This window comes from Lepidochelys olivacea (assembly GCF_965140295.1).
Source record: "Lepidochelys olivacea isolate rLepOli2 genome assembly, chromosome: 11".
NCBI classification, from domain to species: Eukaryota; Metazoa; Chordata; order Testudines; family Cheloniidae; genus Lepidochelys; species Lepidochelys olivacea.
The window spans coordinates 68,452,898-68,477,455 of record NC_140421.1 but is presented as its reverse complement, the minus strand read 5'-3'; the positions used below and the strand labels follow the sequence as shown (position 1 = coordinate 68,477,455).

Genomic DNA, 24,558 nt, shown 5'->3' with positions numbered 1-24,558 from the left:
AGTTTCAGGGCCCGGGCTCCAGCCCAAGCGGGGACATCTGCACTGCTGTTTTCAGGCCCACGGCGTAAGTCCTGCAAGCCTGCTTCAGTTTGCCCTGGCTCTGACACTCGCTGGGGTACGTCCTCCCCTCTGGCCCCTCCACCCCCCTTTTTTTTTCCAGTGTAGAAATACCATGGGTTCTCCAAATTGATGTCAAAGGTGTGGTTCTTGCAGCTATTACCCTTGGAGATTTCAGTGTATACTCCAAGATCGGCTAGGATTGTCTTGCAATGACTTCCAGAAAGTGATATCAGTCTAGGCTTTGTTCTAAAGATATTGTATATGCCAAAAAGTTGAATGTGTGATTGACATTGTCATTGGGTTTATTTTGGATATTTCAAGTCTACCCTGCTAGGTGGCCTTATCAATTAATTGGTTGGCTGTTCAAAGAGCACATCAACACTGGAGCTAGATTATTTAAGTATAATTAATGTTGCATAAGACTACCTGAATACTGGTATTGCCTAGGTTTTGAGATCTTGACTTTACAGCACTAATAATAATCTTCTAATATCACTTTTTAGATGGACTTTTTATGGTTTTCTTAAACATAATTGAAAGCAAAAATTCAGTCATAACTGGTAGACAGAGGTAGATTGCTGCATATCAGGATTTTTGTACTATGTTCCTGTCTCTGGGAGGAGAGGGGATGATCTGATGGTTATAGCAGGAGACTGAGAGTTAGGATTCCTGGATGCAATTTCATTTTTTTAACTATGCTTTGCATTTACACAGTGCTCATTCATCTGTGATCAAACCTGCCAGTTTCCTTGACGTTTTACAGTCAGAGTCCCTCTGTCAGCTTCTGTGGTGTTACAGTGGCATGCTCCTATTTCTTTAAATGGATTTTTCCTCTCCCTTGTTGCTGTGTGAAAGACCCACACAAACAGGAAAAACTGTCTGTACTTAGTTAACTGTTTCCCCCTGTGTAGTCATTGTTGTCAAATTCACTAAATAAACAAGAAGGGGAGGGATATTTTTTTCATTCTCTTTTTGGCTATAGTAATCATAGGTGTTCTAATAGCAGCTAAAACAGTTTGACATAAATGACCTTTTTAAATTTGTGTCCTCTTGAGAGGGTGTTCTTTGTTTTCTGTTGTACAGCTCCTCAAGTTCTCTTTCGGGGGATCAGACAGAGAAGTCTCACATATGGAAAATTTTGGTAATGTTATCTAGGGTCATTTCAAAGAACTTGTGCTTTGTGCATAAGCACTTTAAATATATTTTATATTAAATCATACATAAAAGATATAGTCTCATCAATAAAATGCCTGTACCTCTAGAATTGATATACCTGTAAACATCCTGACATTGACACACAACATTTCTATTTGCAGAGTCAAAGAATTTCCTTGATAAATAACTGTTTTCTTCCTTTCATGGAGGCATTATAGCAATTCTCACCTGCTGCTTATGAAACAATTCTTCCATTTGATTAAATGGAAGTAGAGCCTATGGGTTATGAGTACAAATCCTCTGTTTGAAATCATTTATACTTAATTAGTCATGGTAGAGAAAATTATATACTGTAGTTACAGAGTAACAGCCGTGTTAGTCTGTATTCGCAAAAAGAAAAGGAGGACTTGTGGCACCTTAGAGACGAACCAATTTATTAGAGCATAAGCTTTCGTGAGCTACAGCTCACTTCCTCAGATGCATATCGTGGAAACTGCACATTCTGCACATACTGTAGTTAGTGACTTGAGAGCTCTAAGGATGGTCCGGCTATTACTCCAGTTCACAGATTCAGCATACTCATCTTTTTTATTATTAAAATGCTGCTTACAAACTATCCCTGTATATTTCCAGGAGGATTTTTTAAAAGGATGCTGTCAGGATTGATTGTCCTAAAATTGGGCCTATCTTGACAGCTTTCCCACACTTTTCCTTCAAGATTGCGGTATGTTCAATGTATTTTTGAGATGGAAAAAGAGCAGCTTTATCGTGAGATTCATAGTAAACTAAGAGAAGTCAATAAGGTGCAATTATCAAGGTACAGTTTTCTTGATGTTTATAGTGAGTGAGCTAAAAATGGAAATCTGGTGCTGTTCCTCATTAGTACTGGTACAATTTTTCTCAATTTTCTTTATTTGCATTAAAAAACCACCCAGTATTACTAATTATTGGTTTAATTAGATGGGGCTTCTCCATTGCCCTAAAATAGAATGTGACTGCCTTTAAGTTCAACAGCTGAAAAAAGGGAGAATGATCTTGTGTTTAAGACGTGCAACTCAACTGAGAAGACCTGGGTTCAATTCCCAGGTCTACCAAAGATTTCTTGTGTGACCCAAAATGACTAGTTTAGAGTATGTCTGCACTGCAATTAGAAACCCACGGCTGTCCCATGCCAGCAGAATTGGGCTTGGGGGGCTTTGGCTAAGGGACTGATTAATTGCAGTGTAGACATTCAGGTTGGACCTCAAGCACTGGGACTCCCCCACCTCATGGTGTCCTAAAGCCCACGCTTCCTTCTGTGCTCAGAGATCTACACTGCAGTTAGATAGCCCAAGCTCTGCGAGTCCAATTCAGCTGGCACCGGCCAGCCTGGTTTTTAATTGTAATGTAAACATACCTTTTATCTATCTGTGCTTCACTTCCCCTTCTGTAAAATTAAGATAATACTTTTTCTTCCACACTTGTCTTATGTATTTAGACTGTAAAATCTTGAGGGCAGGAATATCCTGTATTAAGTGTGCATACTGCTGCTAATGCAGTGCTCTAGGAACTCCTGTAATGCAAGCTGTGGTGTATTTAAAACTCTTTAAAATTACAAGCTATGCTTTAAGTTTTAAGGGGTTTTTGAGTCTTGGTTGAAGGCAAGAGTGCACATAGGGAAGCATGCGATCTGGGTCTTCAGCAGTCGGTCTGTAAACAGCCAGGTGAGCTGAATTATGCTTCTCTGTCTTAGGGCACAGCCTGCTTCGTTTGTGTGTGTTGATTCTTGTGTTTTATGGTTCTGGATTCAAAGAAGTAAAATAGTGTTATCTTGCAACCTTTGAGCAAATGATTGTGTGTGTGTGTATACAGTGAACTGAACATAACAAACAAAAAGGGGAATTGAATAATCTCTGTACTTGACTTCTCATGTAAATTAGGCTAAATTAGAGAATTTTAGACTGTAATACATGTAAGGTAGCCCAGTCAGTGATTTTAGTTCCACAAGCAGAATGAGTTTTTCTCAGTCTTTCTAACGTTTTTCTGATTTCTTCATTCACCCATGTTTGTCAAATTGTCACTGTAATGGAAACAGTCTTCTTAAAAAAAAAAAAAAAATCAGAATTAAAACTAAATTCTCTGGGACTTCATTAATTATAAAATCTATATTAGTTTCATTAGCATGTAGACCCTAATACATTGCACTTAATGAAAGTTAATTGAGTTTTACTTTTTTTGTCTTTTTAAAGGAGATAATTAACAACATTATCAGGCATTAAAATTAAGTATATTGTGCTATTCCAAATCAATCGAAGCTGGTAGAGTGTGCGGCTGTTTCCCATTTTACTACTTCTACACTAATAATAAACATACTAAAAGCAAAATGGTTCTGAAAAAAGGTTATAGAGTGGATGAGCTTCATGCTGAACTGCATTCATAAATTAGAATGAACGTAGCTATTTGCCTAGTGAACTGAAATCATGTTTATTACTCTCCATACTCATTAAAGGTAAAATTTCCAAGTAGTTAAAGTGCAAAATGTGGTCTTTTATACTTTTAAAATGATCTAAACGGTTGGGGAAAGCCCCACTCCATCACAGTCCTCCCACATCTTAATTATCTAAATTCTTCTATTACCAAACATTAGATCAGAGAACTACTGCCCTTCATATGTGGTGATCAAAACATGGGAACTTGCACCTCTTGGCTTATAATTACACAGGGTTTTAAATTTGGCCTGGAATTAGAGAATCCTGTAAACTTCTTGCATAAACTTCCCTTCAGATAAGATTTTGCCTGTGTTTTTCCTGCAAGCTGAAGGGCGACTGGGAAGGAGAGAATGTACGGAAGGCTTCCTAAGCAAAAGCAGCACTAGTATAAAGTCCAGCAAGAGGAAAGAATGATAAACCATGGGGTGGGATGAGGACAACACAGATGCATAGCACATTTAGTTTGGAAGAGAGTTTGAGCTTTATGCCATAAAGTTTGAGCTTTATGCCCGCTCTCCGACTCTGGGAGTAGGAAGCAATTTACATGTATTTAGGTGACTTTATTTTAATTGAAGGAACAGTGTGGGACAATCAGGACTTGCTTTGGGTGTTAGTAAAAAGATTACTTGGCATCTATCCTCTCTATTCCAGGGATCCTCAATTTTTGTGCATCTGTCTGAGTTTAGTCTGCAGTACTGGACCCTTTACTTTCATGGTACTTGCATTTAGTGCAGTCAGGACTGTTGGGTAACCCCCTCTGAGCACCTGAGCTTTATCATGTATCCTATAGGGCTGCATTTCTAGAGAGATTCAGACACATAAGGTATAAACCTCCTTTCACAGTGTTCCTGAGCCTAAAGTTACTATGTCCACACTCCAAACTCCTCTATAAAGTGACTTCTGGATTCTGTTTCAACAAGTTCAATTTACCAGTCATCTGTCCCCAAAACCTCAGTATTTTTACTGAGGACAACTAGAGTGGTTAAGTTTTATGTAAAAAAGGCAATCAGTTTAAATACCTAAGCCACATAAAGCTTTTTCACACAGCAACAGTGAAGAAAGATCCAGTTCTTTAAGAACTGGAAACTGATTGAAAAACCCCAGGAATTGGCAGGGTAACTCAGAAGCAGGTGCAATACCTGCTACTGCCTTTAATTTGTTTGAAATTGATTTAATCTCTTGATGTCGATTCCGCATGAGGCAGGGTAAGGCCGCAACCACCCCACTCCATGTGCCATACATAGCAGAAGAGATTTAAAGTTGATTGTGTCCTTTTAAATCTAAGTGCTGTAGTAATACTAAGCAGACTATTGTAGACAATAATTTCCAGGTTTTTTCAAATGAAATTTACACCTGATGGCTTAAATGTATTTCAGACAAATATAAAAGCCTCATAACTACTTAAAATATTGAATTTAGAAATAAAAGAATTGACCATGATCACAGCAATCTTTCCCAAATATTAGTGCTGAATGTAAAATTGTTTCCAGTGTTCTACAAATATTGCTTTTTACAGTGCTCAGTCTCTGTGACTTGTTTTAGTTATGAGAGGGGAGCTTAACTCTTCTTGGATGTTTTATATTACAAATATATGTGCTGAACCACCATGCTCATTACTCACTAAATGATCTGCTGGTGAGGAAATTAATTTTAGAGAAATCAGAGGTGATTATTTTCTTTAAAGTTTCAGTCAGAGCATTCACAATTACTATAAGTTCTCTAATTCCTTGTCATTCTCTTTCTCCGCTTAATACAAGTTATAAATAAGATGTGGGAAAGCAATAAGAGCTGGTGGGGGGGAGGAGGGGAAATTGGGTTGTTTAACAATCAAGTAGTTCAGTCATTAGATCAAGGTATTGGGTTCTTTTGTTTGACTTGCAATATAGTAAAATCACGTGGAGCTTTAGAAAATAGAGAGGGAGTAGAATTCTGTGGACTTATTCCCTGGTCTCAGCTTCAGTCTTCTTCATGCGATACTCTAATTCTCATTGTACTTCATTTTTTCCACCCTGGCACTTAATATTACCATTAACTGTAACTCACTGGTTATTATAAGGATGCTGCAAAATATCTTTAATAGAAGTAGAAAAGGGGGGAAATTTTATAAAATAGTTAAAGGGTTGCTGGCTGCTTTTCTTAACCATCTGTCAGCACTAGCATTTGATACAATTGATATTAGGACTTGAAAAAAATCCACTTGCCCATGCCAAATGGGAAGCTTTTCTGGGGAAGTGCCATCAGCATCTGCAGAATCTAAGGTTTCATTAACAAAGGGAAGGAGGGGACCTGGGGCTGGGGGTAATGGTTTTGAAAATATCCTTTTCCTCGTAAACCAATGCAATGCTGTCTTCTAGATTTGCAGATAGGTGGCTCCAGTGCCTTTCATGCTGCTGTGCTGCTTGGAGCTTTCCCAACCTGCAGCATAGTGAAGGCTCACCGGAGCTGTGTAATTTCTCATTGCTGCTATTCACAATCTTGATAATGGCTTAAAATGGCCTTCCCTTGGTCTGTCTCCAGCAGATAATGGTGCCCGCACACCCTGTGATGGTTTTCTTCCTATACACAAACTAGTTATTTCTTTGGGGTGTTATTCACTCTTTAACAATAACCCCACCCCCCATTAATTTACAATATCAGCTTTAGCTAGCTAACCTCTTTTCCTGTGTCAAACATATGAACATCAGGCAGTATCCTCCCAAGTAGGAGAATCCCAAGTCTTTCCAATAAATTTGTTGGGTAGAGGCCTATATTCTAAATTGACCAAGGTCAGAGAAGTCCAGCTCAGTGAGTTACATAAAATTACTCAAAGTCAGCAAAAGTGAGAGAGACTGAATTAGTCCAGACTAAAAGGTCTACTCGTGTCACCCAAAGGTTAAGATCATAACTAGTAAACAAAGGAGAATGGAATCGGAAATTAACAACACAAAATTGGTGGGTTGGAAACAAGGTCTAATTGGTGGACAAAAGAGGGGATGGGCTATCCTGTCCATTAACCCCCAGGTCCTTTCGAAAGACTTCTGGGGGATCTAATGCTGAGAAATGGGTGGACTGTAATGAGTGAGCTTTACCATCATTACTGTTACGCCATCATCTGCTGGGACCCAAGAATCCATCATGACACCATTGGACATCTACTGTCCTGCTCCTGAGAAATGTCCTAAACTGACCAGGCAGGGCCAGAGAGACGGACCCAGATGACATTGCCACCTTCACAAACTTTGGCTAAATCCTGAGCATCACCCGGATCATGAGATTTGGGTTTCTGTTGTCAACTCCCGCATGCCATGTTCCTTCCTTGTCCATCTTTTTTTCTTTTCTCATCACTCTTTTGCCTTTTGTTTAATAAGTCTGGCTAAGCCACCCAAGAAAGAGATTTACAACACTGCTGTGAGCCTGCAACCAGAGAGGCAGCTCTAAGTAATGTCTTAAACAGCCTGATGCTGAGATGCTGATACAATTTTGTCAGGTCTCAGAATGGCTGGTAAGACTGTGTGCTGCACGTGTTTCTCCACAGCCAGGGTAGCAGGTAAGCGTGAACACCACAGAAACTCCATTTTCTATCTTTGTGATTCTTTTCTATACCCTTTTGTGGCTATTTGTCCTTTTTTTTGTCGAAAGGAAGCAGGATCGGATTTCAACATCAGCTCCAGCCCATCTCAACTAACTTTTTTCTCTTCCCCAGATGACCATCCCCGGTTGTTACCATAATTAATACTATCTAAAAGAATGTCATACAAGGTTTTCCTTCTGAAAAAAAAACAACTGTATACAACTAAAAGGAATAAGAAATATTGTTAAAATGAAATTCTTACTTAGTACTTTACAATTCAGATGCTTTAATTATTTTTCCTTTTTTCTGTAGCTTTAATAAAAGGTTATTAAGGATAGCGCTATGGGACAAAGCAGGCTGAGGTGGCTATACTTGAAGCCCCAAATCATATTTCAGTGTTTAGTATTATGTAATGACAGGGTCATGTTAACACTTTTGACTCTTTGGGCCCATTTTTTCCATTAACCTTAACATAACAAGCCCTTGCTAGCTTAAGCTCAAACAGGCACAAAATATTTTAGTAGTATCATACCTCAGTGCAAATATTGTGTGATAGAGGGATTGATGACTTATCGTAGTGTCACAGAAACATGTAGAATCAAGCAAATAATTTTGTATCTGATCTTGAGAAATTTAACTTACTTTAAAATAAAAGCCAAAGCAAGTTTTCTGTGCTTTTTAGTTAAATGAGTACTAGATGGTACTCTTGAAACAAAAAATATGTATAGATGGAGCTCCTGTTGTGTTTTCTTTGCAGCCGGTGAAAACTGTCAAAAGAACATTAAATTATCACTCATCTTCCTGATTCCTTCCAATTGGAGATGGACCATATATAGAATCAGATCCTCAATTGGGGCTCAATTCTGCCAGGTGCTGAGCACTCTGGCCCTGACCCAGCAAAATGCTTAAGGCACTTGCTTACCTTTTAAACATGTGAATTATCCATTGAGGTCAATGCTTAAAGTTAATTATGTTGTTAAATGTATTGTTGGAGCACTGTCGGGAGCTTGGAACCTAGCAAGATTGAATCCCTAGTATATGCCAGTTGAAGATCTGTCCCCACCTATTTTTTCCTTGCATGTTTCTTTTTTCAACGAGTATTCACTGTGAAGTAGTTGAGTGCATTTTCAGAACCTCTTAAAAGTTCAGGGTGCAGAAGACATAACTTCCATGGGTCTACTAACATGCCCTGCAGCTGTAAATTTAAACTTTAATTTCTGGCTGTATTTCCTCTGTCAGTCTCTAGGCCACAAACAGCTTTCTTAATGCATCACTTCTAATCCTGATTGACAGTAGCTGTTCAGTCATTGTGCATGTGTGTAATCAAAATGAAAGCTTCTCTCCCATTCCCTCCACTTTTATTGTGAATTGTAAGTGGTTAAAAAGAGAAGTTCAACCTCGGTAACAAAAATGGATTTTTTTCCTCATTTCCAGGGGGGAAAAAAATCCCACTTAACTCCATTGTAAACTGAGAAATATAGTTTTCTAGTTTTACTCTAACACTTTTTCATTCTGTATATGTTGACAGTACTTCTAGTACTTCTACAGAAAAATTTTACTGTAATAAAAATTAAACTAGCATTTTATGGATTTGTAATATGAATGTTAACATTCTGAGCAGTTAATGTACCTAATGCCCACACCAGATTCAAATTATTTGTAACGGCTCTAAGGGAACACTGCAAAAATATCAACCACTGTTATACATGTTTGCAAACTTAATAATTTTAAAAGAGAAGCTCAAATATCACTTACCGTAGGTAATTCTTTTTATCCATGGGAAAAGCTCTGTTGCACTGATCACTGTGTCCAATGCCTGTGAAGATTTTCTCTTTGAACATGGTTTCCACTTGTCTCTTTCCTTGAGACCAAAAAATATTCTAACTAAAATAGCTTTTTCTTTAATTGCTTAAAATATAACATTTTGCTGGGGTTGTGATTATAATGCATGGAACATATCTCTGTTATATAAATTCAGTTGACTGATATAAAACCAGAGCCTTTCAGCATTTTATGTGAATGTGGAGTTAATATTTCTTTTATCAGTTGCTGGTTATTTTTCTGCTGAACAGAGTTTGTTGTCTTGGAAGAGTTTTCTTTGGTTGTAAAGAATGAGGATTAATGCTATTCTACATTGTCTCAGAAATGTTCCCTGATATCATAGAACAGGTTTGATGCTTTCCTTCATTTGGTTTATTACTGTGCTCAATTTTGGGCCTCATATTTGTTGTTCCTAAAAAAAAGATGTGAATTCTAAGTTATGTAGTGGGATAATGATCGGGATCTCTTTCAGTTAATATACCTGATGGCATGAGAATTACAGCTATCGCATTGTGATTCAGGTATTAACTTCTTCCACAGCTTTTTGTTGAGAGAGAGAGAGCTGCTGGTTTTTAACCTTTTTGGGTTCCCTTTCTCTGTTTTCAATAGATCTGCACTTGAAGCCCTTCCTTGTTTCAGCTTTTGCCATGGGGGCAGGAGATTTTGTTTTATTCCATATTGTTTCTCTCTAAGTTTGCAGTTCTGTCTTCCACTTCCAATTATTTTTCTCTCCTTTCTTTGCCATCCGTGTAGCCTTAGGTTTCTTGGTACATGGAGTTCTTACTTCTCCCTTGTGGTTTTTCCTACCTTGTCTCTTCTTCCATAGGTCCCTCCTTCTTTCTTTCTCCTCTTGCCTCGTTTTTCCCTCTTCCCATCTTAGAGTTTGTAGCTGGCAGTACAAATTTTGCCAAGGACAGTTCTAAGACTTCCCTGGGAACTGTACCTTGACACAGTGGGAAGCCTTATGTGTTCCAGTGACCGAGAGCTATGCTGGTGGGAGTTTTAACTCCTGGTAGGGCCATCAAGCTGGACAAGTGAAAAGATAGGAACCAAAAGAACCACAGTCAACTGGTCCTCAAGGTTGGGGTTGAGTGATAGGGCAATAACATATTCTCATAAAAATATTAAGCGATAGAAGCACAACAAAGAAGCCATTCCAGCGAACAGCATTATAAACAGGGGTGAAGGAGCCTTGTTCATGCTCTAAGCAATGTCTGACTGCACAGGTTCAGAATTCTAATAAGCAGGGAGTTTGGGAGCTGTTAAGTCACCCAACTTTAACCAATTTTATGTGTATTCTGGTCAATTGTAGCTTATATTTTTCTAGGCTCCTCCTTCTACTCCCCATAATTTCTGTCTCAGGCATTCCCCTTTCCTTCCTGTATTGCTTCCACCTCTGTGCCGTAGCAAAACTTGAATATCTTGTTGTGTTCTGCCAGAATGGAAATGAAATTATGATGGTAGCATAACTGCCAATGATATAAGGGTGCTGGCAGTTTTAACATGCATAATAATTGAAAGATTAAATAGAAATACTTTCTCTTTGCTTTTCTTTCAATATTTTAGTCATGCAAGTTGGATGTTTCTAAGACAGGCATATAAATTGGGTTCACTTGTGCATATTTCTAGCTAGTCATTTAGATTAGTTTGACAAAATTTTTGGTTTGAAGGACATGTACCTGGTCTTAATCCTTGCAGTCAGTCTTAGCCAATAGATTGCAGTCTACGCACACTTGTCCAGTTATGTATACTGAATTATTTATAGTGTGTGAGATGTGCCTTATTCAGTCTGCTCCTGACTTAAATAAAGCTTTTAGGTGTTTCTGACTACACTATACTAATAAACAGTGTTTTTTTTAAAAACAAGGAGTAAAATTTGTCAGGTTGACATTGTCTAAATGAAAGTCTTGATTTAATTGTAATCAAAATGATGCAGCTGCTTATTGTTCTCTCCCATTTATTTTTCTCTTTGTTCTATCTATCCTTCCTAAGATGTTTAGCAATGATTTTTTTCCCCCTTCTAGGGTGATGTATCAGCCGTTGAACACTTACTGAAAAATGGAGCAGACCCCAATGTTAAAGACCATGCTGGATGGACACCATTGGTGGGTGTCAACATTCTTCTGATATTTTCATTTTTGTCTGTTGTCCTTTCCTCCACACTTCCATTTTTTACAGTTTGTTCTTTCCTGCCCCTATCTTTATTGTATCCAAAACGTAAAGAAGACTGAAAGAATGAGTACTTGTGGCACCTTAGAAACTAACACATTTATTTGAGCATTACAGACTTAAAAGTCACAATTATTCAACAAAAAAACTTCAGAAACCGATTCCAACGAGAAACAGCAGAACTGGAATTAATCTGCAAACTGGACACCATCAAATTATGCTTGAATAAAGACTGGGAGTGGATGAGTCATTACACTAAAAAACTATTTCCCAATGCTAATCTTCTCCCTACTGTTACTCACACCTTCTTGTCAACTGTTTGAAATGGGCCATCCTGATTATCACTACAAAAGTTTTTTTCTCTCCTGCTGATAATAGCCCACCTTAATCGATTGGTCTCATTAAGAGTTGGTATGGCAACCCCCATTTTTTCATGTTGTGTGTGTGTGTGTATCTCTATATCTTCCTACTGTATTTTGCACTGCGTGCATCTGATGAAGTGGGCTTTAGCCTATGAAAGCTTATGCTCAAATAAATTTGTTAGTCTCTAAGGTGCCACAAGTACTCCTCGTTCTTTCTGCTGATACAGACTAACACGGCTACCACTCTGAAACCTGTCATAAAGAAGATGATTATGAGAAATAGTCTTCATTATGGCAATGCGAGAGTGCTCTTCCTGTAGAATCATCCCACCTCTCATCAAGTGTCAGTATTCTCTATCACTTTTACCATCATATTCACCTATGATTTCTTAAGTGTGCAAAATGCTCTCTTTCCAGGTTAGAGTGCAAGTACAGTTTTTTGTAAGTCTTGTCAACTGTTAATTAGATCTGTAGTTCCCACCATTTTGGGTACACATTAAATAGTGGAGTTTGAACTTTGGTTACCAACAGGTATACCTTAGATATATTTTTGTATTCTTGCATGCTTGAATTTCATTAAAAAATTTATAGGTAGTGAGTGCTAATCCCTTTTCATCCGCTGCCTTTTTCTCCCAAAGAGCATGTTTGACCCTAGTCGATAGCTTGGAAGGCATTCCTTTATAGTCGTCTTTGCACACCACATGGTCTGTGTTCAGTTCCTCTGTGCTCTTTATCAATGCCATGTTTGAAAAGATAATTACTCATGATGGCCATTGCATTGTCAAAATTGAATAGTATCTCCATATCATGCTGCCAGTCTGAGAGATGCTATGAAAGTGAATGCATTAACTCATAGTGACAAACATCCATTATTAAAAAAACATTCTGTACTTGCATTAGAATTTTATGTCTTTTTTTTTTTTTTCCCCCGTGTGCTTCTTGTCAACATCACCGGCTAGCATGAGGCTTGTAATCACGGGCACAGGAAGGTGGTGGAGCTATTACTACAGCACCGGGCATTGGTGAACACTACTGGGTATCAGAATGACTCACCGCTTCATGATGCTGCCAAGAATGGGCATATGAGCATTGTTGAGCTGTTGCTCTCACATGGAGCCTCCCAGGATGCAGTGTGAGTAGCTGTGTGATGTTGTTTTGTAATTGACGTCTTTATTTCAAAATTGATGTTGCTGGTGAAAGTCCAGGATGTAACATTGAGTAAATTTTGATCCAAAGCTCTTAATACAAAATATATGGTTTATTCAATGGGAGTTTCTTTTTGTGTTCAATTATACAATGCCCCTTTCTAACTTGGATGTTATCTTTTTTGCTTAGGCTTCAGGATTGTCCTAAGCTTTTCTTTATGAAGTTTGGAACAAATCCCAAAGTTTGGGCTTTAAAAAAATAAATTAGCATTAAAAAAAAAATCTGAGTGCATAAGGGAGATTATTACTGAAATTTTAAAAAAGTACTTCCATTTTAGCTATGTATATTTCTGGTGAGTTTGCTCTATTGATAAGCATGTAGCAAACATCTGGAGTTGTAATGTGATGGATACTGACTCAAACACACAATAATTATTCATGGATTTATCTTTCTCGTTGTCATCACATCAGTTGAATGAGATGCTGGGTTGTTCATGTCATGCTACAATGGCAGTAGCGTTGCTATTTGTATCAGCAGCTACTGTATACAATCTGTAATCTGGTACCATGCATGTTGTCGTAAATGGCATGTGCACATTACATGCTTGTAGAATGTAGCCTTGTTCATGTCTGACTTGTTTGCTGACGTATGTACCTCCTTGGCCATAGTGTGAAGTGGGGATAAGGAAGCTTTAGTAAATTAGCTAGTTTCAAATGTTGTAAACTTGTTGAAGTTCTGTTACAGAATGGAGGTATTGGATCAGAAAATACTTCTAGTTTACATGAAATGTCAGGATATAAAAATAAATCAGAAAAGTACAAAAGGAATCGTTCCCTTGGCCTGGCAGCATATTTTAAAAAAAAAAAAAAAATAGGATAGTACATCTGCTTCCTCAGGTGTCAGCTTTTCAAGATAAAATGTTCACCAGTTGGGTATTGGTAGCTGCCTGCATGATTTTTACAACTCTCCTGGGTTTCTGAAAATATTACACAACCAACCAATTTGGGCATAAATCTTTTTGATAGCAGCCAAAAGACTGGAGAAATTGTACAGTAGAACTTTAAATTGGCAATACTAAAATTTTTAGGTCAGTCGTCTTATTAGCCCACCGTTTTCCGTTAGCCATACTGGCAAATATATGACCACCTTTGGTCAAAAAGTCTCCTCCTCATTTCAAAACAAGAAAATAGATTGAAGTCCAGTTCCATTCAAAATGTGAACTGACAAGACATAGTCTAGTGTGAATATAAGCAATGTTCTAATATTTATTGTAGCAACAATGATATCTGAAACAGTGTGATATGGGGTATCCAAGACTACATCCCCTCTAAAATCAAATGTTTTATGAGACTGGCTACAGGTTGTATCAGCATACTGCCTTTAGTGGTACAGAAAAGGTCTCTGTTTGAATTTTTAAATGGGCAATGTTAATAACGGGGAGGCACTATGACTACAGAATTTCCAGGGTATACAAAATTCATTTATAGTTTCTTAAGTGGCTTTACACCTAGCAAGAATTTTTAAATGTACCTTGCCAAAGGCTTCTGTAAAGCGAGTGATGTCTGAGAATAATAATGCTAGATAATTCTCATGGAGTAATTTATACTGTGATTTATTCAAACTTTATTAAAATCTTCTGCGTACAAATTTAGCATTCTTTGTGTTTCATCTCTTGCAAATGCCATGGCAAGTGTTTAGTGTTATGCCACTTGGTAAGTGCCACAAAAAAGATTTAATTTTCCTCATCTTGTATAGTCCTTCTGTATCTGTTGCTGAGATGCTGTTGTGTAACACACTACTGTAGTAGTTGCAGAATTACATCAAAGAACTTTTCTTCCCATTTGGTAAAAGCAATTTGTCCTCTTACTCCAGTAGATGAAGTTACTCCCATGTTGTAATGTATAGAAGAATGCCACCCCTTCTTTGATGTCAGGAGTAAGTCTTCAATGTAATAGTACAGTGTAAGCTAGGTATTTTCCATCTGTAAATCCCAAAACGCTTTGCAAAGAGGCAATTATTATAATTGCTATTTTACAGATGTGGAAACTGAGGCACAGAGAAAATTAAAATTCAAACAAAACTTCTAAGTCGTAGAAATACTTCTCTTATAACGCTTGCTCTTACTCCCAGTGTGACAGCACCCTACAATGAGACTCCTGCAGTTCCCTCCACCTCGCAGCTCTTCAGTCTTCTTCTTTTTGGCATCCCTTGCTTCAATTTATTTTCAGTGAAAGCATGACATAACACGACGTCACATAAATTCTGACTTTTCTAATTGCCTTTGTAGCAATAGTTGTGACCAAGCTGGTAATATAGAGGTTCAAAGCTCCTTATTGATCAAGGCAGGATGGTTTCTTAACGCTGAGTTGATAATCCCATTGTCTTTCAGGCTGTTTATGTACACATCTGCCATGGGATTTCTGTCACTGTCAGCCAGGTTTTTGAAAGGGTAGAGATTTAGTACTGAGTTTTGAGCAAGATCTGAAGTTTTACTAGCTGCTTAAGAGTCTACTAGACGGATGCACAACTTGAAATGGAATAAGTTTGTGGTCTTAGGCTGTACTGCTCAAACTGCGTTGCTGTTTTCTTCATCTCAGTTCATCTGACTAATATTCCAATTTTCTACTAGTTTTTGTTCATTCCCATCTCCCCAGGCTCTTGAGAAGTTTAAAACTTCCTATTAAAGAGAGCCCTCTTTGACATGGGATATAAGTGGTTCTTAATTAGCTGATTAACCTTTTAGAGCCATATAAAAGCCTGAATAATCAGTTTTCCTGTATCTCTCTTAGCCCACTAAGTTTTGTCAACATGTTAAATGTGTTCAAACCGTATTTAGGCCCCCTGTATAAATATATCCATCATTAAGCAAAATGTGGCTTTTGCAGTCAAACACTTTTATTTTGAGTGCAGAATTATGTAAACCAATATTTTCTTTTTAACAGTGTGCATTAGTAATTTGGGGTGTTGGAATAAAAGTGATGCCTGAGTTGAATTTAGGGTATTTCTACATTTGAGAGCGGGAGCTTGAGAAGACATACCTGCACTAGCTTTGGTCGAGCTAGCACAGTAAGGATAGAGTGTAGCCATTGGGGCACAAGTGATTTGTACCTGGCATCTTGGGCAGGCACGTACTTGGGGTGGCTAGCTCCTGCCACTGCTTGCGATACGATGACAACGCTGTCTAGCTCACTAGCTTGAACAGAGCTAGTGCAGGTGTATCTTCTCCTGCTCGAAGTGTGGGCATAACCTTAGAGTGCGAGTTTGAAATAGTTCTATATGACACTTTGTAAAAAGTGTACTATAAAATATAGTAACCTAGTTTAATGCTGCTTTTTAGGTATTTAGTATCTAGTTTACTGTAGTGCCTAGAGGTCCCAACTGAGATGAGACCCACTGGGTTAAATTCTGTAGATATACATGGTAAGACCTGAAATCTTATGCTTTGTCTGCCCTGTCTGTTTAGATTGTAAAAGAGGAAGGAAGTCCTTTTATCCCCATTTGACAGATAGAGAACTGAGGCAAAGACTTGCCCAAAGTCACACAGGAAGTCTGTGGCCATGCCAAGAATTAATATTTTAGCTGTCCATATACTACTCATATATAGAGAGTCTTTGTGAATTTTTAAAATTTTACTTTTCAAAACCTTTAAACAGACATCTGATGTACCGTAGAAGTAAACTTTACATCTAGTACATCTCACCTCAAAAATACCGTCAGATTTTTATCTCTGTGATTTAAGTATAGGAAATAGCTTTACTATAAAAGGAAGTGTGTGTACATATTTTGTAGGATGAGAACACAGTTCAGAATTGCTTTTATTTTCCAGAAGACAAATCATAGGATTTCAATTTTCCTTGGCAATACTTTTTTGAAAATCTGCAAGATTAAGCAGTTAGAGCATGTTCTTTGCTGTTCAATTTTTTTCTGACTAAAAAAGATACGAACTGCAAATGGAAAATATTATATGGACCAGTGGACCTATTAATTGCCCGGCTGGTCTAGTTAATTTTTTTAGGTTAATCTCCTACACATTTATGTTTTCATGTGCTTGTTCTCTTGAGTTCTGTCTTTTTTTTCCTTGCTTCACAGCAAGCCAAGTGACTTGAAAAATTAGATCTATTGCATTTGCAATTTCACAGTTGTTCATAAATGCTTCACTCAAATGGGCTATCTTGCCAGTTCCTCATGCACAATAAGTTTAACATTGGTAAAAATAGTCTCATTGCCTTATTTCTTCTAGGTGTGTTTTAGCCTTCATCCAGTTGGTGCAAGTTTGAGTGTGAACAATCCCAGGTAAATGGGAATATTTTATTTAGAGGTAGATGTGCCTCTAGGTGCAGATGTGAGCAAGGCATGGGCATATACTGCTCCACCCCATGAGTATCCCAGATCATATTGTGCCTCAGATACTCCTCAGACACAATTCCTTCCTTGCTTCCCCCTTCCTTGAGTGCTGCTGGAGGTATGTATTAATTGGCTTGTTGCCCTATACCAGCAGCAAATCATAACCCTTCCCACTCCCAACCCAGCTTAATTAGTGCTGGCTGATGCACTGGGGAGCAGAGCCAAGGCTCTACCCATTCCCCATCCACCTACTCCCAGGGGGAATAAACAGACCTGTTTGTTTGTGTACTCCCAGATCCAAAGTCTACACCGCCAATGCCATGATATAAGAAGAGGGTTCTTACTGTTCACTATATAGCGTAAGTATGAACAGTGAATCGGTTACTCACAAGTGAAGGCGGGTGGTGGTGGTCGGGGTCTCTCTCCTCAGGGGGACTGAGTCATCTATCTGCCGCCCTGACTGGAAAACCGAGAAGTCTGCTGCTTGCCAGGAAATCTATCTGCCGCCCTGACTGGAAAACCGAGAAGTCTGCTGCTTGCCAGGAGCTAGGATTCATGAGATGACGGAGAGACTGCCGAGACTCATCAAGTCCTCTGCTCGCTACCCCCTTCCTGCTTCTCCATGTGGGCACCAATGATACTGTCAAGAATGACCTTGAGTGGATCACTGCAGACTACATGGCTCTGGGAAGAAGGATAAAGGAGTTTGAGGCACAAGTGGTGGTCTCGTCTATCCTCCCCGTGGAAGGAAAAGGCCTGGGTAGAGACGGTCGAATCGTGGAAGTCAACGAATGGCTATGCATGTGGTGTTGGAGAGAAGGCTTTGGATTCTTTGACCATGGGATGGTGCTCCAAGAAGGAGGAGTGCTAGGCAGAGATGGGCTCCACCTAACGAAGAGAGGGAAGAGCATCTTCGCAAGCAGGCTGGCTAACCTAGTGAGGAGGGCTTTAAACTAGGTTCACCGGGGGAAGGAGACCAAAGCCCTGAGGTAAGTGGGGACATGGGATACTGGGAGGAAGCACGAGCAGGAGAGCCCAAGAGGGGAGGGCTCCTGCCTTATACTAAGAAAACAGGACAAACAGTAAGTTATCTCAAGTGCCTATACACAAATGCAAGAAGCCTGGGAAACAAGCAGGGAGAACTGGAAGTCCTGGCACAGTCAAGGAATTACGATGTGATTGGAATAACAGAGACTTGGTGGGATAACTCATATGACTTGAGTACTGTCATGGATGGATATAAACTGTTCGGGAAGGACAGGCAGGACAGAAACGGTGGGGAAGTTGCATTGTATGTAAGAGAGCAGTATGATTGCTCAGGGCTCCAGTATGAAACTGCAGAAAAACCTGAGAGTCTCTGGATTAAGTTTAGAAGTGTGAGCAACAAGGGTTATGTTGTGGTGGGAGTCTGCTATAGACCACCGGACCAGGGGGATGAGGTGGACGAGGCTTTCTTCCGGCAACTCACGGAAGTTATTAGATCGCAGGCCCTGGTTCTCATCGGAGACTTCAATCACCCTGATATCTGCTGAGAGAGCAATACAATGGTGCACAGACAATCCAGGGAGTTTTTGGAAAGTGTAGGGGACAATTTCCTGGTGCAAGTGCTGGAGGAACCAATAGGGGCAGAGCTCTTCTTGACCTGCTGCTCACAAACTGGGAAGAAGTAGTAGGGGAAGCAAAAGTGGATGGGAACCTGGGAGGCAGTGACCATGAGATGGTTGAATTCAGGATCCTGACACAAGGAAGAAAGGAGAGCAGCAGAATATGGACCCTGGACTTCAGAAAAACAGACTTTGACTCCCTCAGGGAACTGATGGGCAGGATCCTCTGGGAGAATAACATGAGGGGGAAAGGAGTCCAGGAGAGCTGGCTGTATTTTAAAGAATCCTTATTGAGGTGAAAGGGACTAACCATCCCGATGTGTGGAAAGAATAGTAAATATGGCAGGCGACCAGCTTGGCGTAACAGTGAAATCCTTGCTGATCTTGAACACAAAAAAGAAGCTTACAAGAAGTGGAAGATTGGACAAATGACCAGGGAAGAGTATGGAAAATATTGCTCGGGCATGCAGGAGTGAAATCAGGAAGGCCAAATCCCACCTGGAGTTGCAGCTAGCAAGAGATGTTAAGAGTAACAAAAAGGTTTCTTCAGGTATGTTAGCAACAAGAAGAAAGTCAAGGAAAGTCTGGGCCCCTTACTGAAGGAGGGAGGCAATCTAGTGACAGAGGATGCGGAAAAAGCTAATGTACTCATTGCTTTTTTTGCCTCTGTCTTCACGAACAAGGTCAGCTCCCAGACTACTGCAGTGGGCAGCACAGTATGGGGAAGAGATGACCAGCCCTCTGTGGAGAGAGAAGTGGTTAGGGACTATTTAGAAAAGCTGGATGAGCACGAGTCCATGGGGCCAGATGCGCTGCATCTGAGAGTGCTAAAGGAGTTGGCAGCTGTGATTGCAGAGCCATTGGCCATTATCTTTGAAAACTCATGGCGATCGGGGGAAGTCCCGGACGACTGGAAAAAGGCTAATGTAGTGCCCATCTTTAAAAAAGGGAAGAAGGAGGATCCTGGGAACTACAGGCCAATCAGCCTCACTTCAGTCCCCGGAAAGATCATGGAGCAGGTCCTCAAGGAATCAATTCTGAAGCACTTAAAGGAGAGGAAAGTGATCAGGAACAGTCAGCATGGATTCACCAAGGGCAAGTCATACCTGACTAATCTAATTGCCTTCTATGACGAGATAACTGGCTCTGTGGATGAGGGGAAAGCAGTGGACGTGTTGTTCCTTGACTTTAGCAAAGCTTTTGACACAGTCCCACAGTATTCTTGCCAGCAAGTTAAAGTAGCATGGGCTGGATGAATGGACGATAAGGTGGATAGAAAGCTGGCTAGATTGTCGGGCTCAACATGTAGTGATCAATGGCTCCATGTTTAGTTGGCAGCCGGTATCAAGTGGAGTGCCCCAAGGGTCGGTCCTGGGCCCGGTTTTGTTCAATATCTTCATAAATGATCTGGAGGATGGTGTGGATTGCACCCTCAGCAAGTTTGCAGATGACACTAAACTGGGAGGAGTGGTAGATACGCTGGAGGGTAGGGATAGGATACAGAGGGCCCTAGACAAATTGGAGGATTGGGCCAAAAGAAATCTGATGAGGTTCAGCAAGGACAAGTGCAGTGTCTTGCACTTAGGATGGAACAATCCCATGCACTGCTACAGATTAGGGACCGAATGGCTCAGTAGCAGTTCTGCAGAAAAGGACCTAGGGGTTACATTGGACGAGAAGCTGGATATGAGTCAACAGTGTGCCGTTGTTGCCAAGAAGGACAATGGCATTTTGGGCTGTATAAGTAGGGGCATTGCCAGCAGATCGAGGGACGTGATCGTTCTCCTCTATTCGACCTTGGTGAGGCCTCATCTGGAGTACTGTGTCCAGTTTGGGCCCCACAATACAAGAAAGATGTGGAAAAATTGGAAAACGTCTAGCGGAGGGCAACAAAAATGGTTTGGGGACTGGAACACATGACTTATGAGGAGAGGCTGAGGGAACTGGGATTGTTTAGTCTGCGGAAGGGAAGAATGAGGGGGGATTTGATAGCGGCTTTCAACTACGTGAAAGAGGGTTCCAAAGAGGATGAATCTAGACTGTTCTCAGTGGTCGCAGATGACAGAACGAGGAGTAATGGTCTCAAGTTGCAGTGGGGGAGGTTTAGGTTGGATATTAGGAAAAACCTTTTCACTAGGAGGGTGGTGAAGCACTGGAATGTGTTACCTAGGGAGGTGGTGGATCTCCTTCATTTGAGGTTTTTAAGGTCAGGCTTGACAAAGGCCTGGTTCCGATGATTTAGTTGGGGATTTGTCCTGCTCTGAGCAGGGGTTGGACTAGATGACCTCCTGAGGTCCCTTCCAACCCTGATATTCTATGATTAGGAATTTTCCACATAGGGGTAAATGGTAAAAATATACCACTGGGAGCTGATCTTTCTTTTTCCAAGAAGGTCTGGAAACCAGGGGAAAAAATTATTTACATTGGCCTGCTGAATAAAAATACAATGGCTAGAGGTGTTAAAATGAGGCATTTAGAACAAGTATTATTTATGTTGGATATACATGTGGATACAAAAATTTAGCATTTGACTGCCTAAATTGGAGATGACAAACACAAAATCAGCCTTCTCAATGCTTTTGAAGCTCTCCTTAATTCTGCACACATATTTGCCTTATCATACATTCTTTCCTTTTCTCTGATTCCTTATTTCCTGACTAGCAGGTTGTCCTTTCCCCTCACTACACTTTGCTGTATTGTTACTGTTACCCCATATGCTGGAACTGTATCTGTAGGCTTGGTAAAATGTGTTTTGGATTTTTTTTTTTTAATTTCAGTGGATATTATCAATGTTTGTTTTAAACACTTTTTTCTGATTTTATTGGTTTAAAGTTTTCACAGTTGTGGGAAATGATTGGGATCAGAAAAAATAATTATTTAATGACAATAGAGGTTGAGATTCAGAAAGTTAAAGCTTTATTACTCTTAACACACACATTGTCAGCACCACATGTCAGAGTATATGAAGTAAATATGCTTAAATCAAACTCAAAGGAGTTCTCAAGCAGCATTTTTCATTTGCCTGTCTGTAAATTTCAATTATTATCAATGGAAATTGTTTTTGTTGGTTTGTTGTGTACAGTGAAATCAACATGTACTGATTTTTTTTTAAAAAAAATTTGAATCCTTCTAAAGCCTCTAACTCCATGACGGAGAAATATTCTCAATCCCCGTTGTGCCCTACCCTGAGGCTGAACACTGCTCCCTGCACCAAGTGCACTTGTTTAGCTTGAGGCCAATGTCAAGCTCCACCTGTTGTGGTCAGCCATGTCACCCTCATCCCTCAGTAACCAACATCCTTGGAATTTTACATTAAGATCCCATTAGACTGGCAGTAGCCAATGGACTCCCAACGCCCTGGAGTTCAGTAGTGTCGCCCCATCAAACAAACTCCAGTGCTAACGGTCATCAGCTGCTGTTGAGGAGGTCTTTGACTTTGTGGTCCTGCAAAATCCAGCATGGAAGGTCCTGAGGGGTCAGCTGCAGTATCATATGCAGCATCACTCTCCGTATTCATTTAAGCATCAGGCTTGAGGTGCCTTCGAAGGTCTCTGTTCTCCAGCACAGTGATCTTTCCAATGTTAGATTTAGGCTCTCTTTAGCCTGGAGTGTTTTCACCATCAGTCAGTACTAAGATAAGTAGCTGATAGGCTTTTTGCCTCAAAGGATACATCTGGCTCTTGTAGACCTAAATTAATCTTGAAAAGTCTAATTTCACCCTCATTCAAGAAGAGGTATTTATTGGAGCACTTCTGGACTCTGGATTAGCAAGAGTAGTACATTTATCTTACCTAAAAAAGATGGAGCCTCTAACTTCAGGATTCTATCAACAAAGAATAAGAGGCTAAAGTTAAGGTTGAGGAGCTCTTTGTTTAAAAGGAGATTCTTCTATGTACTCTAAACTTGGCATGCTTACATGGATCACCTCGAAATGTGGTGTGCCTTAGTGAGGGTGATCTAAATTTGGAGTTATTTGAGCAAAAGGTCCCCAAGATAAAGTCTCTTCCTGCCCCTCCCCTGGGGGGGGGAAAAAAGCTTTTCTCAGGGTTGATTTTACTTAGTATTTTCTGTTTCAGAGTAGCAGCCGTGTTAGTCTGTATCCACAAAAAGAAAAGGAGGACTTGTGGCACCTTAGAGAAATTTGTTAGTCTCTAAGGTGCCACAAGTCCTCCTTTTCTTTTTTACTTTTTTCTGTGCATACCTGGGGGTCAAACCATGGCTCTGATTTTGCCTAAGGTGTCTCAATCACTCAACACTTGCCCCAGTTAGTGACAACCACTGCCCTCTTGGGAAGGCAACACTGAAGATGTTGTTCAACAAAGTCTTAGGTTTGAGCCTAAGGTTTACGCACCAAACGGATTACACTGCACATGTGTAGGCAAAGTATGCAAAAGGTTGCTACCCAGCCCATTTTCATATGACCTGGGTGGCTCAAGGGTCCGTGCTGTGGCCATTAAACCATAGCAACACCTGGGTATTATATGTTCAGAACCCACCCTTGGCAGAAATCTGAAAATGAAATGTATGCATGTTGCTCCAATCTGCCTTTGTCAAAGGGTTGGTTTTTGTTTTGGGGGGAAGTGGGCAGGGAAATGTAATCTGAATACAGCAGAAAATTCAGAAATTGCTCAAAGTATATTCAAAAAGAAAATAAATTACACATGCAAATACTTGCTCGGGGAAGGAGAGAAGAGTGGAGTGCATAGGAGAGGGGTTGTGGGGCACAGGTCAAGGGATGGGACACTGGGAGTTGGTGGCAGGTTGAGTAGACGGTATTAGGGGTGTGGGGCCCTGTCATGCTCCCATTCCTTCCTGTGTCTGTGCTAGGATCTGGGGGCTCTGCCCCTGCGCGGTCGATTTGAGATCCTCTTCTTGCTCCCCATATGTGTGGGCCAAGATCTTGGGAGGCCCTAAGGTAACACAGATTTAAACCTGAGAGTACCAGGAAATACAAAGTTACATCCCTGTGTGGAGTGGGGGGATGGGAGTGGCCTGGAGGGAAGGTAGACTGAGTGTGGCAGAGGAGCCTCGGCCAAAGCAGGAGCATAGGGAGTCTATTGCGTGGGGGAAGAGTAAGAGGTGTGCAGGACTCCATGTACAACTCGGGCTACAAAAATCAAGGAGGCAGGCGAGCCTCCATTAATCTGCCTGATGTGTATGCAGCAGCAGGGTGTGCCAGACTTGTTATGTTCTAACAGCTTCTAAAGTGCTACGGATTAATGGGTCAGGACTGGAAGGGTGAGCTGGGAATGGTGGTAGGGGAGCCTGTATGTTGTGGGAGAGGGGGAGTGGAAAAGGAGAGAGAGACATGAGTCTTTGCTTATGTGCTTAGTTACTGTATCTGCCATGTAATGAAACTGTCAAGTTCTTGATTTCTCTCGCTCTCCCTGTTAGCAACTATACATGCAAAACTTTTCAAAGCATGACCATTATCCCTACTCTATTATAGCAAAGTGTATAGAGGTGGGTATTTATGATTTCACACAACCATGTTGGGCCTAGTGGAGAGAGAAGTGGACTGGCACAAGATGCCATTGGGCAACATTAACTCAATTAATTGTTTTTTGTCAATGAATAAAATTTATGGTTTCATGGAAGGTAGCTCTTGTAATCCTGTTAAAAAAAAAAAAAAGACAACGGGTTGATAAAGGCAACTGTGATGTAGTATACTTGGATTTCTACTGGGCTTTGACTTACGACCACATGACATTTGATTTTTTTTAAAGTGTATTATATAGAATTAACAGAACACACATTAGATGGATTAAAATCTGGATCACAGACAGATCTCAAAATGTAGTTAGAGAGATGCCACTGAGCAGGGCTGTTTCCAGCAGGGTCCCCCAAGAATCGGCTCTTGGTCCGAACCAGTCCTTGGT

The 24,558-nt window shown here is 40.2% G+C and overlaps 1 protein-coding gene across 2 annotated transcripts in view; it reads left to right on the top strand.

The window, feature by feature from the left end:
* The window catches only part of BARD1 (BRCA1 associated RING domain 1), a 64,559-nt gene that overhangs the window by 16,069 nt on the left and 23,932 nt on the right, over nucleotides 1-24,558 (top strand). For both annotated transcript variants that reach the window (XM_084642941.1, XM_084642942.1), the window contains 2 exons: nucleotides 11,079-11,159; nucleotides 12,545-12,717. In XM_084642941.1, coding sequence (XP_084499067.1) covers nucleotides 11,079-11,159; nucleotides 12,545-12,717 — 254 coding nt within the window. The remainder of the gene's footprint in view (nucleotides 1-11,078; nucleotides 11,160-12,544; nucleotides 12,718-24,558) is intronic.